This window comes from Protopterus annectens, chromosome 14.part0, assembly GCF_019279795.1.
Source record: "Protopterus annectens isolate FY-2018-M chromosome 14.part0, PAN1.0, whole genome shotgun sequence".
Lineage (NCBI taxonomy): Eukaryota > Metazoa > Chordata > Ceratodontiformes > Protopteridae > Protopterus > Protopterus annectens.
In genome coordinates this window covers 418,138,936-418,159,188 of record NC_056748.1, presented here as the reverse complement: position 1 = coordinate 418,159,188, position 20,253 = coordinate 418,138,936, and the positions used below count along the sequence as shown (strand labels likewise).

General features: G+C 38.7%; 1 protein-coding gene across 1 annotated transcript in view; it reads right to left on the bottom strand.

Annotated features, from left to right (window-relative positions):
- Positions 1-20,253, bottom strand: part of MMP21 (matrix metallopeptidase 21) — a 258,746-nt gene that overhangs the window by 134,282 nt on the left and 104,211 nt on the right. Inside the window, exon 5 of the mRNA XM_044055561.1 lies at positions 9,084-9,223. Within this exon, the coding sequence (XP_043911496.1) occupies positions 9,084-9,223 (140 nt within the window). The remainder of the gene's footprint in view (positions 1-9,083; positions 9,224-20,253) is intronic.

Sequence of the window (20,253 nt, the reverse complement as noted above, 5' to 3'; positions counted from 1 at the left end):
GTATGTGATGGCAGTGTTAAGATGCCTGGGGTATTCTGTGAACGAAATAAAGTCCAGTCTAGTACCCTCTCAGGACATGTGCTTTCTGGGTGTGAGACTGAATACAGCATCCCAGATGGCCTTTTGACCCCGGACAAACAAAAGAATCTTTCTTTACTTCCACCAATTGTCTTGTCAGTCCAGGCTGACTGCAAGGACAGTCCTTCAAGCCTTGGGGTTCATGGCATCTTGTATTCTGGTACTTCCCAATGCCAAACTGCATATGAGGAAGCTACAATGGTATCTCAAAATGTATGGACACAGCACTGCCAAGATTTGGACACTGTCATTCAGATAATACCTTGCATTCAAAAGGAATTTTTGTGGTGGGCTCAGGAATGTCACCTAAACAAGGGACTCTCTGTGACCCGGCCAGAGGCGAGTCAGATTCTAACGACAGATGCCTCAGACAAAGCTTGGGGAGCTCATCTAAATGGAAAATGGGTACAAGACACGTGGCCTGCCAGACTTCAACATCTACATATCAACTTGAAGGAGATGTTAGCAGTCCAATTTGCATTGATAGCTTTCAAGGATTTACTTCTACCAGGGCAGGTGTTGATTCTAACAGACAACACAACTGTCATGTGGTACATCAACAAGCAAGGGGGAACGCATTCATATCCTCTATGCAGACAAGCAATGATTTTGTGGGAGACTGCTCTCAGTTTACAGCTAAATCTTCAGGCAAGGTTTCTGCCAGGAGCACAGAACTCCTTAGCAGATGTGTTGAGCAGACAAATTATGGATCCCCACGAGTGGAAATTGGATCCTCATGTATTTCAGAAATTGACGGTGTTATGGGGAACTCCAGACATAGATCTGTTCGCTTCTCCATTAAATTACCAGCTGCCAAAGTTTTGCACAAAAAGGTTTCATCCCACAGCTTGGAAAGTGGATGCTCTCTCATTCAATTGGAGCAATCTTCATGTGTATGCCTTTCCACCTCTGCCTCTCCTCCCAAAGGTACTCCTGAAGGTCAGACAGGACAAGCCAAACATGATTTTAATAGCTCCGGATTGGCCTCGACAGCACTGGTACCCATTACTGAGAAGTCTGGTACGGGAGCCTCCATGGCCTTTGCCTTCGATTCCTCACCTGCTGTCTCAGGAGAACAGTCATTTACTCAATGTCAAACTTCACTCTCTACATCTAACAGCCTGGCATATTCTGTTTTAAACCCTGGAGGGTCTCAGCTTCCACAACAAGTTTTGAATGTTATTTTGGAGGCCAGAAGGCTTAGTACAAGGAAGGTGTACGCAGATAAATGGAGGAGATTTTTATTTTGGAGTACAGCAAAGGACTTTGATGTTTCTAAACCTAATTTAAGTGTTGCTCTTCAATACCTTACTGAGTTACTGGACAAAGGTTTGTCCTTCTCCTCTATTAAGGTTCATGCTGCAGCAATTTCTGCTCACTATGACTGTGACCCACCATTATTTTCTCATCAATTCCTTAGAGGGGCAAAGAATATAAGACCCCCACGTAGAGCTCCTACTCCTGCTTGGGATCTCAATTTTGTGTTGGAGAAACTCACTCTACAACCTTTTGAGCCTGCAGCGACTGCCGAGTTGAAATATTTATCATGGAAGACTGCTTTTTTGTTGGCCATTACCTCTGCGAGAAGGGTTTCTGAATTACAGGCCCTTATGGCGGTTGAGCCTTTCCTAATTTTCCACAAGGACAGGGTATCTTTGCGTACTAACCCTTCCTTTATGCCTAAAGTGGTTTATAGTGTGGCTTTAAACCAAACTATTCATTTACCTACTTTTTATGCAAACCCCCAAAATAAAGGGGAAAAGATTTTGCACACTTTGGATGTACACAGACAGTTGCGATATTATTTGAGCAGAACTAAAGGGTGCAGGCAGTCTCAGCAGTTGTTTGTTTCATTTGCTTTGGGTTCTCAGGGCAAACCTGTTTCAAAACAGACTATTTCTAAGTGGATTGGTTGTTGTATTGCTTTCTGTTATTTCCATCATGGTAAGGAGATTCCAGCTGGGATTAGGCCTCATTCCACTAGGGCTACTGCCACTTCTACAGCTTTTTTAAGGGGTGGCTACTAAAGATATTTTGGAGGCAGCTACTTGGAGTTCAGTGCATACTTTCTCTAAGCATTACCACCTTCCACTTTACTCTAAATCTAGGGCTGGTTTTGCCACTGCAATTTTACAGGGCATTTTGGCAGCTCCTAATGCTTTATAGTTTTGCCATCCTCCCTTACCTCTGCTTTGGGATTCTACCCATATGTAAGGACTGCAGCAATGTGAGATGAAGAACATAGTACAGTTTTGTACCTACCATAAATGTAGATGTTCGAAGATCCACATTGCTGCAGTCCAATTTACCCTCCCTCCTTCCCCTCTGTAGTTAGAGGTGGTTGTGTGGTTTGGGTTGTGAATATTGTAAATTTTGTAAATATGATTAAGTGCAGGGGTGGTTGGTTGTTTTTTGCTGTTTTTTGGCTTTGGCCTTTCTTTTTAGGGCCTTCTGACATCTGGGGCAAGAAAAGACTGAGGATATGACGTCGGTCATGCGCATTTGTACCCTGACGTCCTGATGTCAGTTTTAAGCGCCTTGACCGACGTCAGCCTAATACTTTGGTATTCGGGCCGACCGAGGACAGCGGACTACCCATATGTAAGGACTGCAGCAATGTGGATCTTCGAACATCTACATTTATGGTAGGTACAAAACTGTACTTTTTATTTGGGATTGCATGATCCATGCATTTCTGAAGGTGTCCATAGAATGCGTTTATAAAGGATTCAGCAGATTGGGCTGTAGTTTCCACTGGCCCGGGGGCCTTAAAGGATTCCACTTCAGATTTAAGAAGTGTGAAGTCAGCTTTTGAGAAGTTCTTCACTGTGGTCTTCTGTGCTGGGGGTGGGGGCGGGATGTGAATTTCCAGTGAGATTAATTTATGGTCTGATCTTACCAAAGAGGGGTATACTTCTGGTATGGAATATTGTGTCCTCATGTTTGTGATGATCAGGTCTAGTATGTTTTTCCCTCTTGTGGGAGTGGTGACTAGTTGTTCCATAGCATTTGAGTTTATGAATTCTAGGAACCTTTGGGCTAGGGTGTTGGGGCTTGAGTAATGCTCCTAGTCTATGTTTGGATAGTTGAAGTCCCCCAATATGATGGTGTTTGGAGAGACCTTCATATTCTCCAGTGTCTTCAGGAAGGCCAAGTGGGGTTCCTGAGTTTGAGAGGGTGGTCTGTAGCATGCTACAAACTGGAAGGCAGTTTTGCCCACTGTTAGTTGCACATGGATGGTCTCTGATGCTTCATGCAATGCCACTAACCTGGAGGTGTGGGTATCCTTGATGAATATGAATAGTCTCCCTCCTTTTGTGGTTCGGTCCAAGTTTTGGGGCCGAAAAGCATGATATGAGGTATAACCTGGTAGTGCTGGGGTGCTCTCGGGTGCCTTAAACCAGGTTTCTGTCACTGCACAGACATCAATGTTCTCCATACTGAAGAGGGCCTCGAGAGCGTGCATCTTGAGGTTTAGACTTCTGGCGTTGAGCAGCATTACCCTTAGTTTCTTTCTACTTGTGTTGTCTAAGGAGGTGGGTTTTTCTTTTGAGCCTTGCCTAAAAAAGGCACTATGTTACTTTATTTTTCCTGTTTCTGCATATTGAAATTTGTTATATATGAACACACTGTTGATTTTCTACCCGAGTCATGACTGTGATGAATAATTGTCTCACCAATTTTTTAAATTAAATAGCTATTTAAATAAAGACAAAATGAATAAATACTAGTCAACTCAAAGTCAAAACAGTAAATGTATCCCCTTATCCAGCCCTTAATCTAGCTACAACCTACAAATACTTACCTGTGTGTGAGTACGTGCACACAAAAACAGACCCCCCCCCAAAATTCCATAAACTTTCAGTGCATATCCAAAGCTTTGGCATAAAATATCACTAACCCACAGTTCATTTTATTTTTTATTTTCTATTTAATAACCAGGTAGGTGGGTTCATCTAAAGACCCTTTTCGGGCATGACCCAAGCATAGAAATGCAAGCAGTGTAGTTACATGAGCAGCAAATTACAATGAATAAAATGCAGTTAATACAGTGAGATATTTACAAAATTAGTACAATAACTGTTAAACATTGTCAGCAGAAAGAATAATTTATTTAACAGTCAGAAAAAAATGTAATTTATTTGTCTGAACAATACTATATCAAAGAGTAGCTGCAAAGATGGCTAAGAGCAGTAGAATATTTGTTTCCATATTAACCATTTACCTTAACGCATTTTCAGTTACTATTATGTGAAGGGGTTCAGATAGAGCTTTTTGAAATCCAGGAAGAAATTCTAAGCACCCTATTTCAGAGTGGAGTTTGTTCCATAATTCAGATCTTAGTCTGGAGAAAACCATCTTCTTCCATAGTTGTTTTAAAAGGGGGCCTTTATAAGGAAGATGGCATCTTCTTGGGAGTTTTGATGTGAGTATGCTTGTATCATGAATAATTGAGTGCCTGTTAAATAAGCTTTCAATGACTGGCAACCACTTTGTTTTTTATAGAAGACTGCAATTGTAAGTGTGTGAGTGCACAAGCAGTGCAAATCTGTAAATGTTATTTTCGATACTTTTCCGTTAACGGGGCAACAGGCTGTTTGGGCGTGCTTTTAATGTTCTCTTCATTGTGGGAGTGCTATTCATTGTGTGAGATGTCAGTAGTGCTTACTCACTGCTAACAGTTTGGCATTTTTTACACTGAAGTACTGATTAAGCCCTCGTTGTAGGTCTGTAGTTCTGAATATAGGTAATACTCATAATATTAGCTGGTAAACCAACTTCCTGCCATCCGCATTGACCCATAATACATTGTAGCTGATAACTTCAGTACTAGAACGTGCATAGCTCACAACCAGTTAGTAACCAACCCAGAAATAATAACGGGCACTTTTAAACGTAATACTAACTGGAGACATTGGCAGAATTAGACAAATGTGAATTCATGTAAGTTGTCTGAAGTTAAATGAGTCTATTAACTCCTAACTGTTGTAATTTATTACATGTAAGTCAACACATTTTCTCCAAAAGGCACGAATTCTATGTAGGATTAAGAGGGACAGAGCTGAATTTTGAGTAGAAATCAGGACAGATGAGAGGCATGCACACTGTACTGAAATAAAATAGACACACAGAATGTGTTCCGTTCATATTGCCATGATTCTAACAATAGTTAGACTTTCTCTTCGTATGTGTGTGCGTAACTTGATTTCTCCCCTCTGTTTTTTGTGCCTTGCTTGTAAAATAAAATCTATTAAAGGAAACTGAATTTGAAATATAAACATATAGTCATAAAACTAATTATTTTAATGTAAACCACACATGAAATATAAACTTGCAGTCATAAAACAATTTGAGAGCCTTGGCCCCATAGTAGCATCAGTTTCATGGCATTTCTAGCATTTGTCGAAATAAAACGCTGTTACTGCGCTGTACAGAAAATGTCCTGTAAGGTGAGTTTTTGGGAATCTTACCATGGGGTAAGCAGTACTGACATCTCACACAATGAATAGCACTTCGACAACAAAGACAACATTAAAACCACTGCCAAAATAAATTGTTGCCCCGTTAATGGAAAAGTAACTTGTTTTTGTTGCCCCGTTAACAGAAAAGTACCTTATTTTCAGTAATCTGCAGTTTATGTGCACTGTAGCCAGAGTGAAATGTCAGAATGGGTTAACTGTACTCCAAGTTGGGAAGTAACACATTTTGGCCAAAGCTATTGTAGCTATTGGGGAGAGAGAGCAGGTGGGAAATCATGTAGCAGAGTTTTTGGTATGATAGAACTTTGTTAATGATATTTTGTTAGTGCAATTAGAGAAAGTGTGACAGGGATTACAGGTGAGACCCAGGTACATGTATTTAATGAGAAAGGGTATGGTATTATTTTTATTGTCAGAGGTTGTAATACATAGTAGCAGGTGGGATTTGCTGAGTGAGGAGAAGAGCATAACATTATTTTTACTGTGGTTAATCACATATTTATTAGAGTTGGCCCAGGAACAAAGGTTGATGAATGATTGTTGCTGCTGAGTTTGTAGGGAGGAAAGCCATTTATTTGCTTGTAGTAAGAGAATAACATCTTCATATATTATGATGTTTAATGTAGGAAGGTCAGCTGGGTGGTCATTAATGAATAGTGAGACTAGGAGGGGTCCTAGAACTGCTCCTTGAGGTACTCTTGTATTAAAAGTGCCATGGCAGTGTAGTGGAAGTGTGTTTTTAAATCCCAATCATTACATAAAAATTAACTGTATATTACATTTGAGTGGTCAGAGTTGCATGTCCTGTGATACATAAGTTTGTACAACAAGTTGATCAAAGATTGTATTGTGTGCTCTTTATTGCTTACAGTTTTGTAACCTCAGTCTGAATAACTGTAGTCATATTGTGTGTGTGCGCGCGTGCGTGTGCATGTGCATGTGTGTGTGTTTTTCAAATAGCAGAAAGTCCAGCAGGCTTTATTTATAACACTGTAAATTCCAGGATCAAGGACTGTTAGATCAAGAACATCTGATGCAAAATAAATAACATTTCAATTATTTTTTAGAAAAAAATGATGCATATGCAATTAGAATTAAATTACATCTTTGTAATTATCAGAATATATTAAGATAACTTTAAGGCTGGCCTGTTATAATTGGTAATTAAAAGGTCAATGGTTCAGAATGTACACTAAGTGTTCTTTCAAACTGACTGACCAGCAATTCTCAAATGATGCTTCCCTATTTGCAAACAGGAAAATAGAACTTATTGGTGGTTATTAAAGAAATAAAATGTCACCTGCTTTTCTTATAATGTTAGAGTGTTGTTTCTTAACATTATATTTCCATGACAGTAGACAACTGGTTGTTAGAGTAGACCTGGAATAGTCTGTTTTGGAGATAGATTTTGAGCCATTTAATATTGTTGTGGCCAAAGTTGAACATTGACAATTTGTTGAGAAGCAGGTTGTGGTTAACTGTTTCAAACACCCTGGTCATCTCTACAAAGGTTTACAGCAGTGATAAATCCCCCATAGATACTGCTGTATATGGAAACTGTGTCAGTGAGGAAATGTGGTAGTTGTGCTGAAGGTGTTTCTGAAATCATGTTATTTATCTGACAAGACTCCACAGCTGTTTACATTGTTTCAGTAAGGCTTGTAAAGTATTTATTTTAAATATTTTAGGAAGAGGGCAGAGGGTAGAGATAGGTGGAGTTCCTTATGGGTTTTGGGGGAGGGAAAGTTTGGAAGAAGAATGACAATGGAGTGTTTTAATGCTGGTAGAACAATTTCAGTAGTATTTGACAGGTTGCAAATGAAGTTAAGGGTTTGGAAATTTTAAATAGGATATACTTATGAGAATTTAGATGAGGAGTGTTTTAAGTTTTTGACCAGGGTGCTAGTTTCTTTTCTAGTAATTTCTCTGATGCAGAAACCAGCAGCATATTCAACAAGTGGGTAGAGTTGAGGTTGAGAGTTGTTATTGGGGGAGAGCTGGTAGTTGAATATAGGTCTAAATGAGTTAGTAATACCTCTGATGGATTACATGAGAAAGGATTTGTATTCTTCAGCAGGGTTGATGAAGATGTTATAAGTTATCTGAGGGGGGAGGTTTTGGTTTTGTCAAATTATCCAGTTGGCTGCTTTTGCATCCTTCCAAAATAGCTTTGGCTTACTTGTAGCTGGTATTTGCTTAAAACTTAAATGTAGGAATTTAGCAGAGTTAGTTGCTATTCCAGTTTACTTAAAGTGAGAAAAGTTTGTTGCAGATTGTTATTGTTCTGGTCTTGCTTCAAGGCAATGCATTCTTTATCCATTTATTTTCAGTCCCCTCTATCTCCTGTGAGTGCAAAGGAAGAGGGAGTCTTGAACAGAAGGCAGGGTTATTACAAATAGGCAGTATGGTCACTAATTTTGTAAAACAGGGACCAATCAATGAGACTTAAGTGATCGTTGAGGGAGTGAAGTTTTTGCTTGGGGGAAAAGTGACCTGTGACTGTCTGAGGGGTATCTTTTATAGATCTAAATGACCATGAGGAGAAAACGGGAAATGGTCATTTAGGGAATTAGAAAGTATGGTGATATTAGTACAGCAATGGGCTATATTAAACAAGATGTGATTGATAACAGTATGTTTGCCTGGTTGTAAATTGGGTCTGATAGGTTGCTTTACTAGTTTTTCAAGGTTAAGCTGTTGGATCATTTTATTTAGTGGTTTTCCTTCAGGTCCAGTAGCATTCATTTTGAGGTCTCCAAGGCTGATGGTGTTGTTATTACTGATATTGGGGAACATTTCCACAAGGATATTTTTAATAGTGGCCGTAGTGTTGGGTGGAGAGTTATAAATGACAAAAATAGGAAATTCTGTATGATTTCCTATGATAAGGTTGGCTGTTATTCAGTTATTAAAAAGGTATAATGTGAACATCTGAAATACTGGAGAAGAAATTATAACTGGTCTGGGAGTGTCTCACGATGCTGTTATGATATTTATGTAATTATATTCTTACCACTGGGTATGTGACGGTCCTTTGAAGCGTTTTCAACTTTGTAAGACCCTAGTGATGGGAAGGTATTGAGGTATGAGAAATCTCGTCAAATCCTCAAAATGATGCATATCTGGCATGGAGGCTATGCTTCCTTTTACATACACCCCCCCCCCCCCCACACACACACACACACACACACTGCACTAATCTCTACATGGCATTAGAGGCTGATGACTATGGAAACTAGCAGTAGTCTTTATTGCTGTGGAGGAACCTATATGTTATCCACATGAGTCATATGCATCGAGCATACCTTGGTGTATCGTTACATGTTAGTCAACAGACAGATTTAATAATCATCCAGTAATATTCTTCTGTTATTTTCTACAAAATTAAAAAGTGACAGTGACAACAAGAATCCTGGGGCATAAAAATAAATAAATAAATATATATATATATATATATATATATATATATATATATATTTTTTTTTTTTTTCTGGAAGCAAGTTAAATAAAAAGTTGATATCTTACCTTTAGTAGGCTGATTCCATTATCACTGTTTGGAGCTGTAAAATGTTCATTGTCATTAAAGTGGACATCACCCAGAAACCAAGCATGAGCAAACTCATGGCCGTCACCATCAAACTTCTGAGAACAACCTAAATGATGGCCTGGCAAAGAAAAAACAATTAAATGCATCACAAGAAATATTCAAGATTCAGCTTTGAAAGTGCTTTTACATATAAGTAATAAACTACGTTATGCAAATTAAAATTAGAGGAAGTTCTTAATATAGGGAGTTAATTTAATGTGAATAATAATATGCATAGGCTAAACAGCAATGAGAATGCTAAAGTAATAAAGTGTGACCGATGTCTTTAGTGCAGATAATTCAGATGTTACTGCTAGCCATACTCTGTGGTCATCATGGATTACTACAAGTCAGTGATCCAGTCTTATTTGCTTTTTGGTGAGATGACTGATCATTAAAAAAAACTTTGGTGAATTAGATTCAGTTTGTCCTCCGAGGGTTTGTTTTATATTTAATGCAATTTCTGTACATTTACATCACTGAAGTTTTGTCTGATTGTTGTAAAACCATGCAATACAAGTTATTTTATGTCACTTGGTATATTTGTTTGCCGTTTTGTCTGGATCAAGAAAATTATGGTTGGATTGGATTTGTGAATGGTATTTATAGTCTGATGTTATTTATTTATAGAATTATTTTATGGTGAGGAAAAATCAATTGAAGGATTTTTTTTTTACTGTAATATTCACAAATGTGTTCAACCTACTTTGAGAGATCTTCTAGCCCAGGAGGTTATATACATTAATACAACAACCCAGTTACCAGCATGTCTGTGAAAGCAATGATTTTTCTAACTGATAATTCCAAACGTTTAGTGGCATGAGGTATTACACAACACTTGATTCCCTAGCTCCCCTCTCTGTGTAGTCAGATAAACTCGCCACATCTGCCTTGGTTTTTCACCATAATCTCCAGGTTTCTCCTACATCCAAGACATAGTTTCCTTGGAAAATCTCCTAACTACTTGTATGCGTTAATATGCAGTATGTGTATGTGCAGCTCATGATACAGTGGTGTCCCATACAGGGCTGTTTACCTTATACCCACTTCTTGCAAGACGGGCTTCATGTACTCCAAGAAAGTTTGCAGTTGGTATAGCAGAAAATGAAAAAAATAAATACATGAATGAATGAATAACCAGGAAGAGATAATACAACTCGTAACTTTCAACTCATCTTATCTCTTTTCTCTGGCTTTATGAACATGTGTTTTTTATGTGGATAAAACTTCTTGTCATTTAAAAACAAATTTTTCTAAATATGTATGATATTAGGAAGAATGACAGAAAAATGCAGTTGCTACACATAAAGAAACTTGCCGATGCCACATTTAAAATGTTAGTCACTGAATGTTTGACAGTGCTTCCTTGTGCATATTTTGCACAATGTGCTAAAAATAAAAAGTTTCTGGATCGATAAATCTGGAAGTGGCCTTATATCCACAGGATAAAGAAATGTTGGCGATATGTCATGCTAAAACCCATTTCTCAGTTGATTTTATTAATTTGTTTCCATGGTGTTTGATTTATTTCTGTGTATAGTCAAAAGTTTGAGTGTTTTACATGGCGTTTGTATATTGTATGGTACTTTGCACTAATAAATATAGGTGGCATAAGTTTTTCAGTGGCATAGGTACTTCTTTAAATGAGGCGAGGCTAATTTCCATCAATTTCATTTAGAGAATGGGCAACCTATACATTGCCACTCTGACTTGAGAACAAATGTTCTACAGCAGGGTGTGAATGTACAGGTAATTCCCTCTAAAAACAAGTTGTCACTTCATTTCAGAAAATTAAGTACTGCTATGAAACTCAGACACTTTTTAAATGGCCACCATTTTTTGAAATCACTAAACAGCACTGTTTAGCGATAATAAAATAAAAAAGTAAATAAAAATTGAAAAATAACATTTTTGTGTGTGTGTGTGTGTGTGTGTGTGAATATGGTTCTCTCTGCAAGTGTGTGTGTGTGTGTGTGTGTGTGTGTGTGTGTGTGTGTGTGTGTGTGTGTGTGTGTGTGTGTGTGTGTATGTGTGTACTTGCATGCATGAAGGGAGAAGTGAGAGAGAAAGAAACAGACAGAGAAGGAGAGGGAGAGACGGCACTGACTGCAATAAACAGTCCATCAGCATGTTTTCATTAAACATTAAGAGGTTTGAAAACATGTTTTACTCTCTGTATTTTGCATAGTTAGAAATCAGCAATATCTGCAAAATCAGGGACAGTAAATGTAAGGAAAGAAAGATTGGGGATGGGGTGGGTGGCATGAGAGAGCTGCAGTACATTGTATTTTATGCTTTTTTTTTTAAATAACATGGAAGTTTCAAATTGTTTTTGGTTGTGTGTGTATGTGTGTGTCTGATCTGAATGTTTGTTTATATGCACGTGTCTGTGAGTTTGCCTGTATTTTTGAATGTGTGTGTTTCTATTTGTTTGTTTGTCTGTATGTCTGTACTTCTGAATGTATCCTCTGCGTGTGTGTGTGTGTGTGTGTGTGTGTGTGTGTGTGTGTGTGTATGTATGTATGTGTGTATGCCTGTGTGTGTGTGTGTGTGTATATATATATATATATATATATATATATATATATATATATATATATATAATATATATATATATATATATATATATATATATATATATATGAATTTGTTTTACACTGTCGGTTATGTGGTTTGTGATGATGCGTTGTCCGGTGTGTTTTGGTTTTTTGTGGTCAGGGTAGAACCATATATATATATATGGCGTCAGGACTCAGAATATCCCTGGGCATGAGTTATTTACACAATATTCACACCCTGTCAGGCATAATTACTTGTTTAATTTATAAAATTATAAATAGTTTCTCTCTTGTACACCAAAATATCTGCTATGGTGAAAAGCGTTCTTTTTTAGAAGGAAGCTTTTCTATCCCTCTTTAGTGTCTTTGCTTGTATTAGTGACAGTTTTGTATATTTTCTTGCATTTTTAGTCTGTAATATGTAGTGAGCTAGCACTATTATGTGCTTTTTCTATCCTGAAAACCCGTTAGAAAATGATAATAATAATAATGATGATAGTAATAAATCTGTAACCTCTTGCTGGAAGCTGTAGTGATGTTCTTCATTTCTACATGTTGGATTTGGAAATGAAAAAAAAATGTGTGCAGAGCATGGAAATGCACTAATGTTCAGATGCTTACATTTACATATTTTTCTGCAGATACTTGCTGGTATAGAATCCAGTTGTTTTCCTTATGCTGTTGAAAGAAGAAGATATGCTTATATTTATTTAGAAGACCGTGACACCTATAGGGTTAAATAGTGAATTATTTATTAATCATTTGTTATGAAATTAGAGTATTTAATATTTGACATATTTAATTAATGTGTTTTTCTAGTATTTTATGGATTGTGGGTTAGTCATTTTTAATTGGCTTGTGTCATTTCCTATGGAGTATTTAATGCATATTTTGGTTACTGCTAAAGGTTTAGAATTTGTGGCTTCAAGTTTCAGAATATGTTATTTGGTATTGCAGCAATTTCATAGTGAGAACTTAATGTTAATGGTTATATGTTCATACATGGAAAGTCATAAAACCTAAAGGTTAGAAACAAGAAGAAGTAAGGTATCACAACAGTGCAAGGATGCATGCAGCCTTTGTCCTTTCTGGGCACTTCATGCAGTGAATCACACTGCACTTTACATGAGTATGTTATTTGTGTAACTTGTATGCTTGGGACTAGGTATCCCAAGTAATTCAAACAGAACACAGAACCTGCCTTGTAACAATAACATTTTTGGGTTTCCATGCCCATGGTCGAGTGTGAGATGTGTAAGGCTGCAACTTATCAGTCCTGTCTGGGTGAGCTATTGTTTTTCATCCAGAATCATTGTTAGCACCAGCAGAGATGCATAGTTTTTCAAGGTTTCACAGTTGTCAGTGGTTGTGTGACTGTGGAATTGTGTATTCAGTAAGTGATATGGAGTAAAATCCTCCCACATGGGTTAAGGAGGACTTGCCTTCCATGCAAAAGATGATTTTTATTGATTTTTCCTCCCATATGTACAAAGCTTTGACCACTTGGATTCATCCAGGTATAGCTTCATCCTGGGGTGACTCAAGGATTCATATGAGAATCCAATTTTTGCTCATGCTTTTTCATTAACATGTGGATGACTGCTGTGTTCCAGCATTTACTGTACAGACTATGCAACATACATAACCAGTTTCCATAATCCGTCACTGGAACTGTAATGCAGACAGTAAATGTATTTTCAATGTCAATAAATAATACATTATGAACGTTTTAACATAGTGCACTAAAATGTATTATTTATTTATTTATTTCAGTTTGTTGAAATCTCCAAGAACAATAACTCTTTTATACAGTAAACATACGTACAAAAGAAACATTGAAATACATAAGCATAAAAGAAGCCACTTTGCAATAGAAGGGCATAGGTATTCAAATGAAAAATAGTATTCATTATACAGAATATTGGCAGTCATTGCATCTAGTTATAAGATAATACCAATATATATTATGGTAGTTGTTGTGGTTTTATGGAAGATGATGAGATTAGGATTAGATTAGGAGGAATGGCAGAAGGTGAAATGTATAGAGGAAATAAGAAAGAACATAGGTAGAGAAATAGAATATAGGCAAGGTGAGAAATGAGTTAGGAACGAAGAGTGGAATATAAAGTAATGAACTGGTTATATATTAGTCAGCAGATAGCAGAATATAAATTAGATACTGTGGATATAAGGTAAGATATAGAGACAAAGGATATACAATATAGTGAAAAAGTAAGGTTAGGAGAAGGAATAAACTACTGAGTGATATGTTAAGATTAATGTAGGGATCTACTCATGCTAAGGGATTGTTTATGTGAAGTAACATAGAGTATACCACTAGAATACATGGTGATTACTTTGACAATCTGTTAGCTTGCTGATAATTTTCTTTGATGCATGATCATCTCTGATGTTATAGGTTATTTATTAGGCTAATGAACATCAGGGCCTTTATAAGCCTAGCCACACAACTCAACCCAATTTTGTCCTTGAGGACCTTGGGCATCTAGTGAGGGGGATGTGCTAATAAGGTGTAGCAAAGGGTTATGTGTGTGTGTGTGTGTGGGGGGGGGGAGTATGTTAGTTGTCCATCAGAGATATGGGGGCCAGACTGGTAGAGTATTTGTGATTTCCAATCCAATGGTCAAGGTTTCATTTGAAAAGGGTAGGGGATGAACCCTGCATCACATGGATGGCAGCCTATTCCATAGTGCGAAGATCCCTTGAGACACATACTGGTCTCCGGTAAGTTGCTATTTATGTCTCAAGCAAACTTCAGATCTTTGGAACTAGTGCTTCTGGTGCTGTTTGTTTTGTGGATGTGCGAAAGATCCATCAGAGCTGGATATGAAGATGTCTTATATGCCAGGCATAAATAGCCTCTCAGGAACCTATAGGAGAATGAATACAGAGACAGGGCCTTAAGGCAGTCTGTGTAGGACTGGGTATTCATACCCTGGATTCTCCTGGTGAGGAACTTTTGTTGGTGTTTCAACTGTTGCAAGTGTCTGGTTTGGTAAATGCCAAAGAGGGCATCATACTCAGTGATGGGTCTAATATGGACTGAGTAGAGTGGTACTATACCTTCCTTGTATCTGGATACCATACTCTTACTTATAAGTTGTGTGACATAGAATAATTTTCTAAATTTCTTGTCTATGTATTGGTCAAAGGCCCGATTACTGTCTACATATGTTCTCACATCCTTAACTATGAGGTCAACTCTTAGGGGTGTTTTATAGATGGAGCAATTAACTTGGGTGGATAATTTCCCAAAGGGCACTATAATGCAGTACTTAGCATTGAATTTTAATCTGTGGCTTCGGCAGCAGTCTTTTGTCTGTATTATACCCTCTTCCAAGATGTTAGTACTGTGCAGGGAATCTATGATAGCTCATTTACAGTAATCTGTGAGCTTGGTGAGCCAAAGGCCTCTGACATTAGCCTTGACTTCCGAGAAGTAGATGCCAAACAGGAGCAAGATGAGCATGGAGCCCTGTGGTACTCAAATGGTGACTGGTTGCTTGGTGGAGGTGGTCTCACAAATCCTGACTTCTTGGGCCCTATCTGTGAGCCAACCGGCAATCCAGAAAATTAAGTAGGTATTTATGCCTAGTTCAGAGAGTTTGTTAATCACACCTGAGTGGGATATTGTATCAAACACCTTGGCCAGGTCTGCTGGGACTGTATTCCAGTGTTTTGCCTGGACTACTGAGAAAAGAAAGTCCCCATTAAGATAACTTGATTTAATGGCTATAATTCAACTGTAGTTTTGTGGTTACAATAGCATCATAGGATTGCATTTTTTGTCCTAGATTTGTTAAAAAAAAAAAAAGGCTGGCACAGTAGCATAGCGGCTAGCATTGTCACTTCACAGCAAGAGGTTCCCTGGTTTGATTCTTGGCTGGAGTGCTTTCTGTGCAGAGTCTGCATGTTCTCCCTGTATTTGTGTGGGTTTCCTCTGGGTGCTCTGGTTTCCTTCCACATTCCAAAGACTTGCAGTAGGTGGATTGGATACCCTAAATTAGCCATAGGTGTGAGTGTGCTTGTGAATGTGTGGTGTGGAAGAACTACAGAGGCAGGGCTAGCCACCCGGAGGCACAATCCTTGGCTCTAGATGATTGTCATTGTTGAAGTGATACCCCAGCCCCATGTGCAAAAACAGGGAAAAATGGTTTGTGGATGGATGGATTTGTTAAGTAAAGGATGTTTACTAGGTTTATATAGTATGTGAGCAGTTTAGTTAGGAGAGTATCAGAGTATGCTGAATTGCCAACCAGCCTATTTTTGTAGTGAATGCCTGTGGTGTATTCTGTTATATTGGTATGCAATTGGCAATGTTAGTAGAGCATATTTCTAACTTATAGTTATTTATTTATATTTTTTACTGGGAAATTCCAACTGGTCAGAACCCATTTTCAGTGGATGCCCAGAAAGAAAAGTCCCACAAGTAAGTTAGAATATATAATTAGATGAGACTAAAGTCATTAGAAAAACACAATTTGCATATGAACAGATATTGGTATGCATGGTATACATAAGTACAATTAGGAGCATGACACTGATACATAGTTTACATAAGTACAATATAAACATGATATAGAGCTTACTTAGTATTGGCTGGCATACAGTTACAGTTGAGAACATTGATTTTGCTTTCACAACATAAAGGTAAACGTTTTAACATCATAGTGTGATTTAAAGCATATAAGTACATTAGTGTGGTTTATAGCAGTAGTTGTAGAACTAAGTAGTAAAGCCAGCCACTGGGGGATGCGCACAAGCCAGTGTATTTCTTTGTGCCAGTCCCAAGCCTGGATAAATGGGGAGGGTTTACATCAGGAAGGGCATCTGGTGTAAAATTTTAATACAGATTTCCATACTGGATCGGTTGAGGCCTGGGTTAACAACTACTGCCTCCAGTACTGTTAGCTAACAGAGTGCAGGGGAAATTGGGCTACTGTTGGCTGAAGGAGGAGGAGAAGAAGAGGGGGAAAGCATGCCCAGAGGCAGGAGGAGAGGAGGAAGGTTAGGAGTGTGGAAGTGAGGGTAGGAACTTTGAGTGTTGGCAGTATGACTGGTAAAGGGAGAGAGCTAGCTGAGCCGATGAAGGTTGACATATTGTGTATGCAAGAGACCAGATGGAAGGGGAGTAAAGCCGGATGTATTGGAGGCGGGTTCAAATTGTTGTACTATGTTGTGGATGGGAAGACAAATGGGTTAGGGGTTATCTTGAAGGAGCAGTATGTCAAAATTGTTTTGGAGGTGACTTTGAGGGGCTGATGAATGAAGAGAATGAGAGAGAGAAGGTTGGATGATGTGGGACAGTGAATCAGGAAGTTGCCACAGATCAGCAAGGAAGTAGTAAGGACAGCTATGAAGAGGATGAAGAATGGAAAGGCTGTTGGTCCAGATGACATACCTGTGGAAGCATTGAGGTATTTAGGAGAGATAGCCGTGGGATTTTTATCCAGATTGTTTAACAAAATCTTGAAAAGTGAGAGGATGCCTGAGGAGTGGAGGAGAAGTGTATTGGTACCAATGTTTAAGAATAAGGGTGATGTGCACAGCTTAGTAACTACAGAGGGATAAAATCAATCAGCCATAGCATAAAGTTATGGGAAAGAGTAGTGGAAGCTAGGTTAGGATGGGAGGTGATGATTAGTGAGCAGCAGTATGGTTTCATCCCAGGAAAGAGCACTACAGATGCGATGTTTGCTCTGAGGGTGTTGATGGAGAAGTATTCAGAAGGTCAGAAGGAGTTGCATTGTGTCTTTGTGGATTTAGAGAAATCATTTGACAGGGTGCCTAGAGGAAGTCAGGAGTGGCAGAGAAGTATGTAAGAGTGGTACAGGATATGTACGAGGGCAGTATGACAGTTGTGAGGAATGTGGTAGGAGTGAAGGATGTGTTTAAGGTGGAGGTGGGATTACATCAAGGATCAGCTCTGAGCCATTTCTTATTTGCAATGGGATGAACAGGTTGACAGATGAGATCAGACAGGAGTCCCCGTGGACTATGATGTTTGCGGATGACATTGTGATTTGTAGTGAGAGTAGGGAACAGGTTGAGGAGACCCTGGAGAGGTGGAGATATGCTTTTGAGAGGAGAGGAATGAAGGTCAGCAGGACTAAAATAGAATATGTGTGTGTGAATGAGAGGGAGGATAGAGGAATGGTGAGGATGCATAGAGTAGAGTTGGTGAAGGTGGATGAGTTTAAATACTTGGGATCAACAGTTCAGAGTAATGGTGAGTGTGGAAGAGAGGTGAAGAAGAGAGTGCAGGCAGGGTGGAGTGGGTGAAGAAGAGTGTCAGGAGTGATTTGTAACAGACGGGTACCAATAAGAGTGAAAGGGAAGGTCTACAAGATGGTAGTGAGACGAGCTATGTTATATGGATTGGAGACAATGGCACCGAAGAAAAGACAGGAGTGAAAGCTGGAGGTGGCAGCATTAAAGATGTTAAGATTAGCATGTATGATGAGGATGGACTCGATTAGAGATTAGTATATTAGAGATTCAGCTCAAATTGGATGGTTTGGAGACAAAGCCAGATAGGTGAGATTGCATTGGTTGGGACATGCTGAGGAGGGATGCTGGGTACATTGGGAGAAGGATGCTAAGGATGGTGTTGCCAGGTAGGAGGAAAAGAGGAAGGCCTAAGATGAGGTTTGTGGATGTGGTGAGTGAAGACATGCAGATGGTTGGTGTGACACAGCAAGATGCAGAGAACAGGAAGAAATGGAAATGATCCTCTGTGGTGACCCCTAATGGGAACAGCTGAAAGAAAAAGAAGCTAGCAGAAGTTGTAGAATGCAGCACTGGTTTGAAGAAAAGGATTTTTTTTGGGGGGGGGTGGTTAGAGTTGATGGAGAAAAGTATTAGGTCTTCTAGGAAATCAGGATGGAATGTTTAAGATTTGCAAGAGAAAGACGGGAGACAATGATGGTATTAAGTTAAAGGGGACTAGGAAAGGAATTACGAGGGAGCAGCGGGAAGGAGGAGATGAAGTGATCTGACTATTGATGTTAAGAGAAAGAGGTATGCATGTTAGACTGGGACTATGAGGAGAGAGCGAAGATGAAGAATAAAGTTATAATGATTTGGAAAGTGAAATGTGATAGGGAGACATGTAGGTAAAAAGTAATAGGGAGAAGGAATGGCAAATAATTGTAAGAGTGACTGAAACTTGTATTTTTTTGAATGCTAGACTGAGTTGTTGATGCATAAATAGGATAGTAATAGGAGTAGAGACACGTGTCCAGTAATATATAGAACGTGTTCTCATAGGAAAGGTTTTCATCTGCTTACAATAATAACTACTTGAAATACAGCTAACAATTCTCATGATAATAGCTAATCTGGCAAAACCTACCACTCCACAGAAACTAAAAGTCTAGGCATCCCACCTCCTAGAAATGTGGAAATCTCTCTGATTGTTTGCCTTCAAAAACCCTCCTCTTTTTGGTGATGGCTGCTATTTCCACATTTTCTGTCTTCAACACTTCCTCCTCTTCTCGTACTGCTATCCACATGATATTCTTCTATCCCCACTGCTACCAGTTTTATCCTGTTCTGCATTCTGGGATTTTCACCTTTTGTCTCAAGGCCACTATCCTAAAACTCAGTTATTATAACTTCTACCTCAAAATTAAGTTCTACTGATATTTACAATGCGTATAATTTTGACTGTTTATTGTGTACTGTAACTGTCTGTTGAATAGTACTCCAACAGTATAGTATGTGATATTTTATATTATTTGTGAAATCTACTTCTCTGATGTCAAATTGTGCTCTGTTATACTGTTACTCAACTGCTATGCCATGTGCTTTGTAAATCTGTAAATGTTTATGATGAACATAAGTTCATAGGTTCATAGCTGTTTAATAGGCTAACGATCACTGGGGCCTTTTTAAGCTTAGCCATGCATCCCAAATCTCTGACAAGTTCTGATACCTTTGATAAGTGTAACCATGGGCCTGGGAGATGAAGCTTTTACAGGTTACCTGAGTCCATTAGAGACATAGGTGTCAAACCAGGGATGGTTTTATGGTTTTACATCCAATTGTCCAAGTTGCACTTGAATTGGGTTAGGGAGGAACTCTGTTTCACATGGATGGATAGCTTGTTCCATAGACGGGGTAGCCTCTGGGATACATATACCTATCTCTCCAGCAGGTCCTATTTATATCACAGGCAAGGTTTAAGTCTTTAGAATGGATAATTCTAGTGCTGTTTGTTTTGTGGATATGCAGGAGGTCCATCAGAGTGGGGTCTCACAATGCCGTGTATGCCAGGCATAGATCTCCCCTCAAAAGCCTGTAAAAGACAGAATACAAGGATAGGGCCTTGAGGTAGTCTCCATAGGACATTTTACTTACACCCTGTATTCTTTTAGTGAGGAACCTCTGAGGACATTCCAGTTGTTGGGTATGCCTGGTTAGGTACATACCAAAGGGGGCATTGTAGTCAATGATAGGTCTGATGAATGCCAAATACAGTGGAACAATGACTTCCTCAGACTTAGATGTCATACCTTTATTTATAAGT